Here is a 15,055-nt window from a genome sequence, read left to right as displayed (position 1 = left end):
CCTAGATTTTGCTATTATTGTGTATTATATTGCGTTGCATGTCGCTAAATGCAACACGCTGCGAAAATCGTGCCAACAGGCACGAGCGCATCGCGATCCTTACTACGTTTCTGTTATCTGGCTCGATGATCGATTAGTTCTAATCTACCATATTGCCACAAAGAAGCAGTTTGTTTCGAAACGGCGCACAAAGTACGCACCAAGTACCACGAAGTTCTGCACGCATTGTGCATACACACAGCAGCGATATTTACATCGCGCTCGTCATAATTTTCCAGACTTGTATGAACGTTATAAAAACGTTCTTTCTGAGAAATTCGCGCATATCACATTTATATCGCACGATAAATTAGCCGAATCTCTCGCAGAGTCAGAAATGCCGATGCTGCCCGATGCGCTCGCGTTCACCGCGAGAGAAATCTCATTTCGCACGCTCAATTCACAGCGATTCTTTTAATCGCGCGCAATCGTCGGATAAAACTGTCGAGTCGAATTAATAATCGCGCAGAAAATAGCCGAGATACGTTCCTTGAATATATCAGGGAAACATTGGACGGTTGAGCGCGAACGCATCGGACAGCATTAGCACGCTCAATTGTGCACATTATATTTGATATCGCCCTTGTATTTCGCGCGTGTTGCACGCATAACGCGCCCTGCGTGTTTTGCACTTGCAGAATATCAATATCGCGCCGTTAATCGCCGGATTTACAGCAGATATTATATCCACGCGTCCGCGTTCTATTAATCGTCCGCGAAATATTTCTGCCGTTGTTACGATTTACCCGTCGCGCCTAAAAGTCGTCCCGTCAGGTACGTACGTATCCGGCAAAAATTCAAATCTCATTCCCGATGCAGTTTCCGTATCGAGACCGCACCGCGTCCGCGTCCGCGTCCGGACGAATGATCTCGCTGACGACGTCGAGTGCGGTTGCATTTCTCGCCAGCGTTTATATTCATTTCGCAGGTCGTCGTATCGTTACGTGTCCCGTCGCAGAATATACGTACATACGCCGAGCGCAAGGGAACCGTCGAATTTCCAGCGAGCACACTCCAGGTGCTTTTCCCACGATTTTCCTTCTTGCCGCAAGTCTTCGTCGGTGTTCCGCGATGTGAAATACGCGGCGACGCGCGGCGCAGTTCGACGCCCGCTTAAACGCATTCAGTTTCCGCGAAATAAAGTCAAGAAGAGATCGGAAAGTTATGTCTGTTCCCTCGATCCTCGGCCGAGAACGCGTTGGACCACCGCGACGCTATATTATTTGCGCGGCGATCGAGAAAGAGAGAGAGAGAGAGAGAGAGAGAGAGAGAGAAAGAGAGAGAGAGAAAGAGAGAGAGAGAGAGAGAGAGAGAGAGAGAGAGAGAGAGAGAGAGAGAGAGAGAGGGAGAGAGAGAGAGAGCGCGAAATAAAACGGCGACCATTTTATTGGCGCGCCGTTGGGAGCGAATTCAAACGCGCGTGGGGAAAGGCGCGTTATGCGTCGGACATAAAACTGCGGTGAAATCACGTTGCAATCTCGGGATCTCGGCGTATCGCCACGGCCCGTCGTAGCGCGTTGTCTCGTCGTATATCGAACAAACGATGCAATACGCATCGCAATGGCCGGACGGATTCGCGTCCGCGACATTCAAATTATGTCGTCTCTCGTTCGAATTACATCGACCCGTCATAATGGAGGGGGGGGGGGCGGGGGATTTCACCGTGACGTGATTATATAACTGTCACACGCACCTTTAACAGTCGTCGTTGCACACAGCACGGTGAGGAAACAGGCCCAGGCGCTGGTGGTCGTCGGCATCATCTTGCGGCGGCTCGCAGCTCCTTCCGTGCACATCACACAAAAAAACACTCGCGGAACTGATCGGCGCCGATCGCGAGAGCTCCAGGCGCTCTTTCGCGAACGAGCGGAGCGCGACACCAGAATTCGAACTCGCTGAGAGATCGGGTAACGTTGCTCGCGGAGTCGCGCGCGCGCGTGCCCGCGAAATCGTACGCCACGTACGTCGAAACGTTGTTCGTCGGCTCGGATGATGAAATCGCCGTCGCCGAGGATCGTCGAGATTCGCACACCGTAAAGTTCGTCAAGAGCAACCGGAGAGCTCGGCGCGCGAAGACCGTCTGACGCGGGCTTTACTTTCGGAGCGCTTCGCGAGACTTCGGCTGCCTGCCGAGATCGCCCGAACACACCGTAGCGTCCCCCTCCAGCTTCGCCGCCGACGTCGTCCCGCCGAACGACCTAGCGAGAGATACAACACCGTGCCTACCTACGTGCGTACACCTACTTTCGTTCATAACCTTACGTACGCACTACGCATACGCTACACCCATACACTTATACGTAAGCGGACACAGCAGACACACGCGCCTACGCGATACACAACGAGATATTAAAGACCGACGGCCTCGCGAGAGAGTCGCGTGACTGCCGATGTTTGTACCATTAGCCCATTACGATGCAATATTAACTTTATGATTTGCCGATTCGCCGGTTAATCGTTACGAAGCCCATCAAGACGAGGCACTAACCAGACGTCTCGCAAATGCCTCGTGCACGCCTGCGATCGCGGGGAATACGTGTTCGTGTTAATCTTTCTTCGATCGAGTCTCGAGACGAACGAAAATACGACAAGATACGATCGCGGTATGAAATGGCGGAATCGTCCCGTCCGTCTTAACCTATATACACGCGGGTACACGAGAGATGTGCGTGGTAATGCTTTGTATGTACCTTTCTAGGACTAAATTATGATGTTTGTCGTACGTGCGTGGATATCGGGCTTGATTCGACACTTCCGACACTCGTTCGCGCGCGAGATGCGCACTTTTGTCGCGTAAAAAGATCCGGAGCGATCACGATTCGAGCTGCTCAAGCCCGGCCGACGGCCGACGTGAGGCAACCACGGTTGCCACCTCTCCAGTTTTCGCCCGGAGTCTCCGATGATCGTTTAATAATTACGACGTGTAATAATCGAGACAAAGGTTAACTATCTTGTGCTGATATCGTCTGTGCGTACATATTTCTATTTTCATTCTTCAATGATCGCGACATTTGTAACGAACATTCGAGTCGCAGCGTCTGCTCTCTCAGCTGTACTATGTTGTACTTTTTGTACGTGGAGTAAAACAGGTTCATGCTTGCAACATGACTGAGAGAGAGAGAGAGAGAGAGAGAGAGAGAGAGAGAGAGAGAGAGAGAGAGAGAGAGAGAGGAAGGACAGAAATACAGCTCAAATATACGGAGTTACAATAGGAAAAAACAGTAATTTAATAGAAAGAACACTTGCCTAGTATAATTAGGCCGTCTCGAAAGTATCAATATTTCGAAAATTTTAACCAACATTTCAAAAGTACGGACAATAGTGAAGAATATTACGGTGAATCAGTTTCGATTCACAGAGTCGTTTTACACTTTCGTATGATCTCGGCCTATCGAAAGTAAGTCTCGCGAGAGAATTACCTCGGTAATACCGAAAGTAAATGCGCTTGTTACGGCAAAATACCGTTAAACAGCCGCCGAAAATTAATATACCTCTTCTCAGGACCGGTTATCGAGAATGACAAGAAAAGTATAGTGCGTTCGCTGCGTCACACAGTAATTGCAAGGTGTTAACCATTACGTTTTCGATCTGATCGAGAGAGAGAGAGAGAGAGAAAGAGAGAGAGAGAGAGAGAGAGAGAGAGAGAGAGAGAGAGAGCAGAGAAAGAGAGAGGGGGGAGGGAGAAAGGATCGCAAGCGAAGTATCGTCGCCGGGAATGCCGAAAGTAAGTTTCTGACAATTATCGTATTTATATATCGTGAAAATACCTCTCATACGACGGGTGAGTCGGCAGTACCGCGTGAAGTGTCACGCAAGTCCGATACTTCGAGAATCGAAGTATGCACCGACGACGCCATTGGCATCGTCAGTCTAGGTATCGGCCACCCGGCGTTGTTTCGGCTCGCGAAGATGCTCCGTATTTCTCGAGATTTTCTGCCATTATAAGCGAGTCTCGGACACGAATTATGTCGCCAGGAACGCCGAAAGTAAGTGTCGCGCGTTTGAGATGAAGGAAAGAGCCATCGAGAGCGAATATCGCGCAAGCGGAAAGTCAGCGGAGAGTTGTCGAACAGTATCGCACGATCGTCGTCAGCACGGTGGCGTTTTAGACGCAGCGGACGAGTCCATTCTACGATTAACCGTTAAGCGAGTCGAAGGCAAGATTCGTGCGCCCGGTTCGTCACCCAATGTTTACCCAACGTTTACCATTTCGGAACACATATTCGACCGGTCGGCAGTATCGCGTGAAGTGTCGTGCAGATATTGACACTTGGAGAATCTAAATATGCACCGACGCTCCGCATTTCTCGGGATTTTGCCTCATCACAGGCGAGTCTGGGGCGCAAATTATCGTCGCTACGAGTGCCAAAAGTAAGTGTCGTGCGCTTGAGATGACGAGAAACAGTCGTGGAAAGCGAATATCGTGTGAAACGAGCCATCGGGAATATCGAACAAAGTACCGCGCGATCGTCGTATCGTGATGGTTAGATTATGTCCTTGACTTTTGCGTCGTTTCGGACTCTCCGAAAAAACTTGTGTCGAAAACGACTCGCGCGTTCGTCGTAGCAAAATATCGTCAGAAAATCGCGGAATATCTCACGAAACAAACGTATCCGGGCGATCGGCAGTGTACCGAGTGAAGTGTAACGTATATTGCTGCTTCGAGAATCGGAATATGCATCGAGATGCCATTATTGATCAAGGTACAGCCCGTTAGATGTCGTTTCGTGTCGAACTCCGTAGACGCTCCGCGTATTTCCTCGCGATTTCGTCAAAAGCAAGTCTCGTATCGTGAGTAATCGCCGGCGGAAATGTCGAAAGTGTCGCGTGTGTGTTCGCGATGACGAAAGAATCGTCAAAAGCGAATATCGTGTGAAACAGGTCGTCGGAAATGTGTCGGCTAAGGTGTCGCGTGATCTTCCCATCTGACGGCTTAGATTATTTACACGTTGAATTCTCACCGGAGAATCGTTCCGAATTATTGCCGCTGGATGTGTCGGAGATAAGTCTCGTCTAAACATCATCAAAAAATCGCACAAGTAAACACCGCGCGGGAAGCGCGCGAGTAGTCGGGAATATCGACTGAAGGTCGGGCGTGTTGCCGGCCCGTGTGAGACCGTCGCAACCGTTGCGTATACAAAATCACGCCGGTAGCGAACCGTGACGGACCCGGGAGCCGTTCCGTGTTTTTCGTGATTTCGCGTCCGCCGGTGTCGAGTCCTCGCATGAATTATCGTCGCATCGTCGCCGAAAATCGGGAGCGAGTGCCGTGCATTCGTCGAGAAGAATTCTCGTCAAACCGCCGTCGAAAATGTATATCTCGCGGAATAACCCGCCGAGAGTGTCGAGTGAAGTGTATTTCAAGTATTCCAAGTGTGCTCCGTGACTGTACTTCACACCTGCTGCGGAGTCGGAGGAGAAAGATCGGTAAGTCTTCATAAGGAATTACTACGATATATTATATACCTATGTCTTCGTTTTTTCGATGACACTCATTCTATTCATTCTACGTATAATATATATTCTGTTGATCGGAGAAAAATATCTCGTTCGCGATGCCTGTTTGTTCCAATACGCATCACGCATCATGCGTTACACCTGTCGCTTCAAAATTAAACTTGCAATTATCAACAACGTAGTCCGAGTAGATCGTTGGACGGTCCTTACTTTCGGATCCAATTAAATCTTTCGGTAAACAACGATAATCCACGACATTATCTGCTCGCTTATCTGCAGCCTCTTGGACTCTAGAATTTAGCTGTTATGTGGTTATGTGTCTTTCACGTATCCGTCCGGCTATGACGTCCGGGGTGTACGATATATCGCTCGGTTAACGTCGTAAGGCTCAAAGATAATCGCGATGATGTATGAAATAGTCTGACCCAATTATTATGTTCCTGAACATCGTTGTAAAATACGACAGCACGAGCGCACGAACCGAGCGATTAATAATTAATTATTGAGTCTCGGTAAAATTTGACGTGCAAATATCAATAAATTCATTTCGTTAAAAATGAAATGAAGTTTAAAAGAGGAGAATGCCTATATAAAGCCGCTTTTCCGTCTATCAAATATTTTACAAAATCATATTAGTCTGATGATTCGAATCCTGGGTATTTCAGAAAAAGATAATAATCTTTCCTCGTTTTTTTTTATATTTAAAACTGAGAAATATTCACGTCAATATAATTTTCCAAACATTCGGCGTAAACAAAAAATAGATTTTTTGTAATTTTTTCCTTTGGCCATATATCTCGATTTGTCCAGTTTATTCGAGTAGAATTTTATTTTAGAAATATGGTAGAAGTAAATTAGATTTTATATGATAAATAGAACAGTGTATAGTGAAATCGGGCCAAACAAGTGGTTGCTTATATTTTGCAGCCAGATTTATATAATAAAATTGAGTCTATGTGTACATATTTTCGTTTACATAGTTCTTTTATAATACGTATATATTTGTTTGCCTGTTCCCTCAATATTCGTTGAAAACAAAATCCGAACAAATCCATTTGAAGTTGAAACAATAGATACGCAGCTTATAACTTCCATATCTATATAATTAATAATATTTTCAAAGTAACTATTAATTTTTATATTTTCTTTAACTTTTAATTATATTTTTAGCTAATACACAAGCCGGAGAAGGGCGCGTGGCGTGGATAGATTCTGTTCGAAATATTCCCATTGGTAAACATTGCTCCCGAGCAACGCAACGCGTTATAGTTTAATTCCATAAAAAGCGCTTTAAAATAACGTAGCTACTTTTGCGATGCTTTTTAACGTCTGCGGTTTTACAAAATTACGAATTAAGTCACCCGACAAAGCACGGATAATTTAACCAGTATATTACTGAAAATTAGCACTGCATTAAAAGTGCATAGCGTTTTGTGTGGAAACGCACTCACGCATTACTTAATTTTATCGTACTCTTGCTCTCATGAAAATTCCTGACTGTCTGCTTTAACTCGTTCTATCTGATTTTACACACTTTCTCCTGCGGTTTATTTCGTGCATCGTATAGATAAAGGATCGGTACTCTTGTTCCCCTTTGATAACTTGTCCGCAAGAGAATTGAATTTACTGCCTTTGCTCGCGCATTTGCTGTGCAAAACTATAAAATCGTCTGCAGCGCTTTCTTATATTTGCCAAGGAATAAAACGGGAAAGGGACAAGAACGAATTCAATGAACTAGATACGAATTAGGATCCTCGAGTTAAAATTTGACGGACGTTATCTCAATAGAGCAGAAATATTACCGGTATAAATATTTTATATGAAAGAAGCTGCTGCCTCTCGCGAGATCTTAACTGCTGAATTTATTTTTAACTTCCTGAAATTTCGCGAAACCCTGAGCGCAGAAAAAACGGCAAAGTAGCTGCGTTACTTTAAAGTGCCTCCTACGAAGTTAACTCGTAACGCGCGCGAGCAGTGTATATTCGTGTCTATACATAAACGAATATTATACGCAATCGCGTCGTTCTAGCGTCGTTCTAGCGACTCGAGAAGCGCCCACGTAAGGACACCCAGCTACATTTTTATTCGGGGATCAAACCCGGAAAGAGAAACGCGAAGTTCGAGCCGCATGTAACGAGATAAGGCTAATCGAAATAAGATCGCCGCTCGGCATTGCGGCGACTGCCGGTCGCCGATTCGGGAGTTACGCGAACATGAGACTCGGATTGGCCGGCACTGTGAGTCTCGCGTCCGAGCAGTTATCGCGTCGCATAAAGCGGCCGGCCGAAAGAGGTCAAAGATACGTCTCGAGATACGCGAGAGAGACCGCGTGTGTGCAGCAGGTAACGCGCAGCGAGAGCAGACGCGCGCGCGCGCGCGCGCGCGTGCTTGCTTCGCGGGCACGTGCGCGCCTCGCGATTGTGTGCGCGGTACGACAATGGGCCAGATATCGATGTTTACCCCGGCGATATTGTTGCAGGGCCACCCCGCGGAAGCGATTCGCTGGGTACGACGCACGTGACCGATACGTCGAACGGCGTTCTGCGGCTGCAATGGAAGCATCAGGAAGGAGCAACAGAAGGAGGAAGAGGAGGAGAAGGCGGAGGAGGGCTCAACTTCGCGCGTAACAGGTAAGAGGAATGTCGATCACGATCTCTCGAGCTGCTGTCGCGAAGCACCGTCGTCGTCGTCGTATTGTCATTTGCATGAAAATGCGCTCACGGGGCGGACGCACGTGCGTCGTTTGCGCGCATCCCGTGAGATTGCGACGGGGAAATGCGGCTAGGCTGTCCATATTTCGGTTTACGGCGACTGGGAGGTATCGGTTTACCAGTCACGGCGGGCCGAGGGAGACATTTAATTGAATCATTTATATATTATGATTTACTGAGAAACACATTAATTTTAATTACATTAATGAAAATTTAATTAATTTTATTAGATAACATAAATTACACATTTTTTGTGTATTTTATTTTTATTTTCGCGGTCCAATATATAATATACATTTTGGGAAATTAATAATACAAGAATTATTCTTTATTTGATACAAGTAGTGACAGAGTGGAACTGTAGCGGACAGGAATCTCAGTGCTAATTTGTGCTACCTCTAATGATGCTCGTTCGGTTATACACGCAAGTCCCATTTTAAACCAGTCAATGCTTTATTCTCACTTGTGTTGAATTTTTACGGAATTGTTCAAACATTGTTCAGATTTAAATCTTTAGTGATATTTTGGACATGCGACTGTGATACACTTAAATGCGAATATTTTCTGGGATAGGTTTGTTAAAGCGAAGAAATCGCGGAAAACGGGATGTATAGATACGAGCATAAACACGATGAAACGGTGTGTACAGTTTCCGAAGCAAACACTCTTTTCGCGGTCCGATGTCTGGTCAATATCGCTATAGGCGCTTTGACGAGATATTTTAATGAACGACGTCGAAACGAAATTGCGAAGCGTTCCCCTGAAGCGCAACGCGCCTGCCGTATTTTTTTTTTTGCCTCTGTGATAACAGTAGAGAAAATACTAGGATATACGCGATCTTTTATTTTTTTTACTGTTGAAAATATATAAATATAACAGTGACAGGAAAAATAAAATAAATAGCCTTTAAAAATATTTCTTTTTTGCAAATGCTTTACGAGGAAATGGAATAATTGGATTACGACGGAATTGAGTAATAGGCGCGGTAATAGCGATATTCGATACGAAAATCCGGGATTCCGTCCAACGTAGGTTGATAGACGCGCTAATTGAAATATATGAAAATTTTTAATCGCGCATGAATCGCGCAAATGTCATGCCGGGAGAGTTCCAGTCGGGAGGAACGATTTTTCAACAAGTGATCACCAACTGCTAATTATGCCGATAAAAAAAGGAATGAAACCAGAATATGCGGCCTATATTGCGAGCTGAATTGCGAGCGTGCGGCCGCCGCTCGTGGCTTCCGACTGGTAAAATCACTTCCGTCGTTCAGAATCGCGAGCCGGCATCGTTAAAGCAGTTACTCGCGGTCTGGGATCTTCCAGGGGTGAAGTTTCGGTACGTGGTCAAACGGTCTCGGTGGCGCACCGTCGTTCCTCCGCGATAGAGGTACGCCTCTATAGATTCGACTAATCGAGTTGGCGATAGTTATAGACGCGCACGCGTACGTGTAATCGTGTTAGCGGTCGAGACAGCCGAATTCGCCGTTGGTGGTCAACGGCCGCTGTAAGTGCGCTAAGTTACACGGGTCATTCCTCCGTGTCACTCATTCGCGTCGAGCATTTATCCGTATCCGGCACGTATTCACGCGGAATATCCGTAAAACGGGTCGGTTTGATTCGCGAGACGCGCCGTGTGACATCTGAGCCACGTAGGATGGCCGGTAGGTGTCCGGTGATGTTTTTCTCCACCGCTTTCCCCTCGCCCCTCCCCGCCCCACTCCCCCCCAGTCGTGCGCGACAAGATACAACAGATGCAGGGAGACTCGCGTCAGACGCGATGGGTTGGTTCTGCAGCTTTGTTGTAATCGGTTTTTCCCGACGAAGCTCCGTGTACTGTTCGAATGCGCTTGGTTGAAATGAAACGTAATATATGTGTGAGCGTAGATCATATTGTAGGAATCGACAACGCGACGCGCTATTTTCAGACGAAACATTGATGTGGTTAGAACAAACCGAGTGGGGAAATGTTGTTGCGGAGACTTGCTGAAGCACTTGCACGAGGGGCTCCTTTTAATCTTTATTTCTTACGACGAACCTTCGCCATTCGCTATTGACTAAACTATTTGCTAACAATGCCAATAATAAGTTTCGGCTGACGCGCCGGTGGATGGTGATCCCTTAAGTAAGTAACGACCGTTCGAGTTACACGCTTGAACGAATGTGCTTTATCGTAACATTGCCGAACTATAACGCACTCGTGACTCATCGGAAAGTTTTGTCATTTTCGTTATCTTCCGTCGCGCTTCATTTTCGTGGACTTATCGGTGATTATTAACTCTTTGCACATTTCGCATCTTGCCGCAAGAGTTATCTAATAATTTTGCACGTGATGATATTCATGCGCAAAGTGATGTACTGTACAAAATACTGTAAAAAATACGTATTACGTAGAGAGCAACGAATTCAAATTAATATTAAAGTTGAGGGATATTGCCGATTATTTTCACGTTATTTTGTCGAGAAACGGGCGATTTTTGCATCAAATAAACTTACACGCTTATGCATGGCAAAGTAATATTGTATTTTTCCTCCGATAGAAACTTGAGCGATTATTTTTGGTCTTACGTGTATTTAGTTTCTTTAATATTAAATTCAGCCAAATAATGTGCCACTAAAGAGAAAATTGTAGAACTTTTTCCTTGGAAAATACGAGAGCAACACTCCAAATACCGAAAACACAATTTAACGTAACGAGCTGCAGCGACGACGACGGTAGCTGACGCCGGCAAATGTTGATCCCTGAACTGGCGGCAAGCCGAGTTACGCGTTTGTATTAACACGCTTCATTGCCAGTTTATGGCGCACTCTCGACAATACGTCTGAAAGTTACTTCGCTACTTTATCGGTTAGTTAGGTACGAGTAATCGTATAACGCGATTTCGTACTTACAAAAATATAGCATCCTCGGGATGTTTTCTACACGACTGATAGATTTTGAGCGCGCGTTTGATCGATTGCTCGAGGAAAAAACATTTTATTATTTTCACTGCACTTGAGAGCTGATCTTTTCGCGTCAAATACATATACTTTGATAAAAAAATCTTGATATTTGAGTTTAAATATTTTCGAAATATGTCTGTGAAAACTAATATTTCGAAACGTTGGAATCGAACGTTGGAATGGAATAAACTATTGGCAGTTCTGGCACTCTTCTTAATAATCCTTGATTGAAGTTAATCTTTTTAGTAATCATTGATTGATTAAAGTTAAATAGCTCTGCTCACGAAAGCAGAAAAACAGATTCAAACAAACTGAAATGTCAGTTTCGTGTCAATTTATCTTACAATTAATTTGTCAGCACTAAACTGCTCGTCACTCTGCTCGACGACAGCGAGCTACATATCATTTAGAACGTAACAATCATTTTAGTTCATGATTTATATAATTATGAAAATCTTTCTCTACTTTCCTTTCACTATAATAAGCTATATATTTCAAAATATTTTTAATCATATTTCCATTTGCAATTTATCAGTAACATCACTTTGACATTTTATTTATATTACATTATATTTTATTGATCAATTCTCAACGATAAGAAAAATGATAATACTCGAGTACGCTAAAATATCAGCTTTCCATTGGGTCATCACTAAAGTTTCTACGATTCTTAGAAATAAAGATGCGACCATAGTGTATCAAACTGCACTTGGAATCCTCTTTATCGCTAACTTGATGGCTAGGTCAGGGCCTTCTCGCTTACGCTACGCGATGGTCTAAGCTAGAAGGTACAACACCCATGCCGCTCGTTGTTGACAATAGCTTCTCGAATATCGTAATTTTTAACTCTGCTACATATTAAACTAGGTTGATGCAAGACTACATAAAAATTATATTGCCTATACTAAAACTTAATAGATATTTCGGCAGCTTATGTTTAGCGATTCGACATTTCTTTATCGATCGATTCCAACGTTTCGAAATGTTATATCTCTGTAGTATGTAACGCTAAGTTGACGTGGTTTGAAGGACTTTTATTATTTCGGCTCTATATTAAAACCTAGCTCATATTTTGTTCATTTATACTCGGTGGCCCATCATTTTGGCGTCGATCAATCTTGACGTTTCGGCTTTCATTCCTCTCTAACGCGTAATGTGACATGGTTTGCGTGAGGAGCTTAGTTATCCTGGATTTAGATTAAAACCTTGTTACTCATATTTTAGTTATTTATGATTAGTGGCCTGACTTTTCCGTTTTCCTATATAGTGATCTCTATAGCGGATAATCGATATACGAGGGTAGTCGTAGAAGTACCTGACCTAACAAAGAAGACACAAAAAATCTTGGAAAAAATATCTTTATTTCTCTACATAGTCTCCTTTTAGTTCAATACATTTTTCCCAGCGACGTTCAATAGCTTCGATACCGTGTTTATAGTGGGAATCGTCGAGCTCCTCAAAATAGCCATCAAGCCACCTTGGTCCATTGTTTTAACTGTTCCTTCGTCGTAGGTGTGAAGTGATGGACCCATGTTTCATCCATTATGAATCGGCTTCATTGCTGCGAAACTTCGCCAAACACTCGATTGAAACTTCCTCACGACGCTGTTTTCGTTCCAATCGCGGCATCCATCTCGCGTACAGCTTTCTCATGTCCAAATTTTCAGTCAATATGCGATATACAGTACTTTTTGAAATGCCTATCACGTCTGCTAACTCGCGCACTTTCAGTCGACGGTCATCCAATACCATTTTGTGGATTTTCTTCACCATTTCTGGCGTGGTCACCTCATTTGGTCGACCATTGCGTTTCTTGGCAGCTCGTACGGTCTCGTTTAAACTTTGCCATCTAATATTTTACTGTTGTAAACGAAGGAGCAGACTTCCCCAGAATCTAGCTCCGCTTTGATATTGGTTGGACTGAGGCCTTTCAAATCAAAGTATTGTATCACATAACGATGACCAATTTTTTCCATGTTTACAAATTCACTGAGAGCATTCACTACTGATGACTGCCAAACAAATACTAAACAACGTAGCGTCGTCAAACTTCAAACTTAAGCTTTATAAGGTTGATACTTTCTACCATAGTCATTCTTTTCAAACAACAACCGCTATCTATACGTCAGGTCAGGTACTTCTGGGACTACCCTCGTATTAACAGACAATCTAGAATTCTTTATAATTTGTAAATTCCTATGGAGCGAGATTAGTTTTACATACATCTTGGAAACACATCCGCTAATATGTGAAATATGCGTGGAATGAGATAACAGACATGACGTTGTATTGACGAAACGTAGCAAGGACCTACAAATTACGACTTGTTTACGAAAGCTTCGACGGTTTCAATTTACGCGATTCAAACGTATCTACGGTGTCGTACGCGGATTCTTACACGAGTTATTATCGTAATCAAACGAATCCGCGTTCGTCCAATCAATGTAGATTCATGTGACAGTAATACTTACCCATTACTTTGATCGAAGCTTTTCCATGGCGCAACCATGCTATCGATTCTCGCAGCGAACGCAGTGCGGATGTGAAGAGCTTTATTTTGAGTTAAGGTTGAATATATTTTTATTTTGTCGTCGTATTTGTATCGTTATACTCGCCCGATGACTCTGCGCTAAAACTTCAAGTAGAAGCGATTGCGTTACATTGAAGTTATTCTGCCGTGTAGAAGAAGCGATTTTGCACGCACGGACTAGAAGAGCAAATATTTTCACAGGAACCACGTAAAGTAATCAAATTGAAAATTAAGGTGTTAAAAATAAACTAAACAATTCTCGGCAATCATTTATTATACTCTTTCTGCGCGACGATGTGTAATATGATTTACCATCGGCGCAAGTTATTCATCAACGTTTCAATTATACGTCTTCTTAATTGGCTTAATATTGAACTTTTCGGTTTCGGTGGTATTTCAATCTCATAGTTATTCATCGATCGGTCGTGAATTTTTGCGGGATTACTGAATGTGCGGATCTTGTTATATCGGCATGACTACGTTCAAAGACCTCGAAGCGTATTTAGAGTCCCGTAATTGACAGGAACATGTGCGTCGCGTAATTATATTAGCATTCATTATCATAAGAATCGGAACTTTGTGCAAAAATGGATTTGGCTACTCGTGCTTGTTACCTTAATGGGCTCCTTGTTATCCCTTTAGCGCGGTAGGTGCTCTCGGTATCGCAATTAGCATCATCCTATCAACTTATTTATCTTGCTATTTCTCGAATTTGGGGTTGGACCTGATTGCCTGTTTATACTTGCTTATTCTCTCTCTCTCTCTCTCTCTCTCTCTCTCTCTCTCTCTCTCTCTCTCTCTTTCTCTCTTTCTCCCCCGTCTCACTATTTTACTCTAATTTTCTCTCTTTTTCTCTCTCTCTCTCTCTCTCTCTCTCTTCCTCTCTCTCTCTTCCTCTCTCTCTCTCTCTCTCTCTCTCTCTCTTCCTCTCTCTCTCTCTCTCTCTCTCTCTCTCTCTCTCTCTCTCTCTCTCTCTCTCTCCTTCGAGCGAAGCGCACTTATTTTCTACGAAGGGTCGGCTAGATGTACCCCGCCATCGGCGAAAGTATGCAAACGAGTTCTCGAGATAAAATTGCGCGATAATTCTCTCGCTTCGCGAGAGGACTTAAATTCCGCGATAATGTAACGTCGCTACACCGAAGTGTACCGCGACCGAGGCGGATATTAAATAGAGGTAAAGGAAGGACATATTATCGCAGGAAATGCGCGAACTTTAACGACGTTGCTCTCATCTCGATGCTCTCGCGCGGTAATGTTTAAACAATGGTAAGCGCAAATCGATAAGGATCGGGCTGTCCTGCGAAAACGTAAATTTGCGCGGTGTCAGTCCCCTCCTGTCGCGATCTAATTTAAGTAAAATCAAATATTGGAGTTAT

General features: G+C 44.2%; 1 protein-coding gene across 6 annotated transcripts in view; it reads right to left on the bottom strand.

The window, feature by feature from the left end:
• Fas3 (fasciclin 3) overlaps window positions 1–2,142 on the bottom strand; it is a 389,485-nt gene extending 387,343 nt beyond the window's left edge. For 4 of the 6 annotated variants that reach the window (XM_025298664.1, XM_011148624.3, XM_025298665.1 and 1 more), the window contains exon 1: window positions 1,733–2,141. In XM_025298664.1, the coding sequence (XP_025154449.1) occupies window positions 1,733–1,835 (103 nt within the window). In that variant the 5' untranslated portion in view covers window positions 1,836–2,141. Of the gene's footprint in view, window positions 1–1,732 lie in introns of all 6 variants that reach the window. The other 2 variants (XM_025298667.1, XM_011148625.3) reach the window with 2 other exon arrangements.
• Between the last annotated feature and the right edge of the window lie 12,913 nt (window positions 2,143–15,055).

Source organism: Harpegnathos saltator, unplaced genomic scaffold (assembly GCF_003227715.2).
Source record: "Harpegnathos saltator strain DR-91 unplaced genomic scaffold, Hsal_v8.6 scaffold231, whole genome shotgun sequence".
In the NCBI taxonomy this organism is placed as follows: Eukaryota; Metazoa; Arthropoda; class Insecta; order Hymenoptera; family Formicidae; genus Harpegnathos; species Harpegnathos saltator.
The sequence above is the reverse complement of the archived record's forward strand: the minus strand, read 5'-3'. Positions and strand labels throughout refer to the sequence as shown.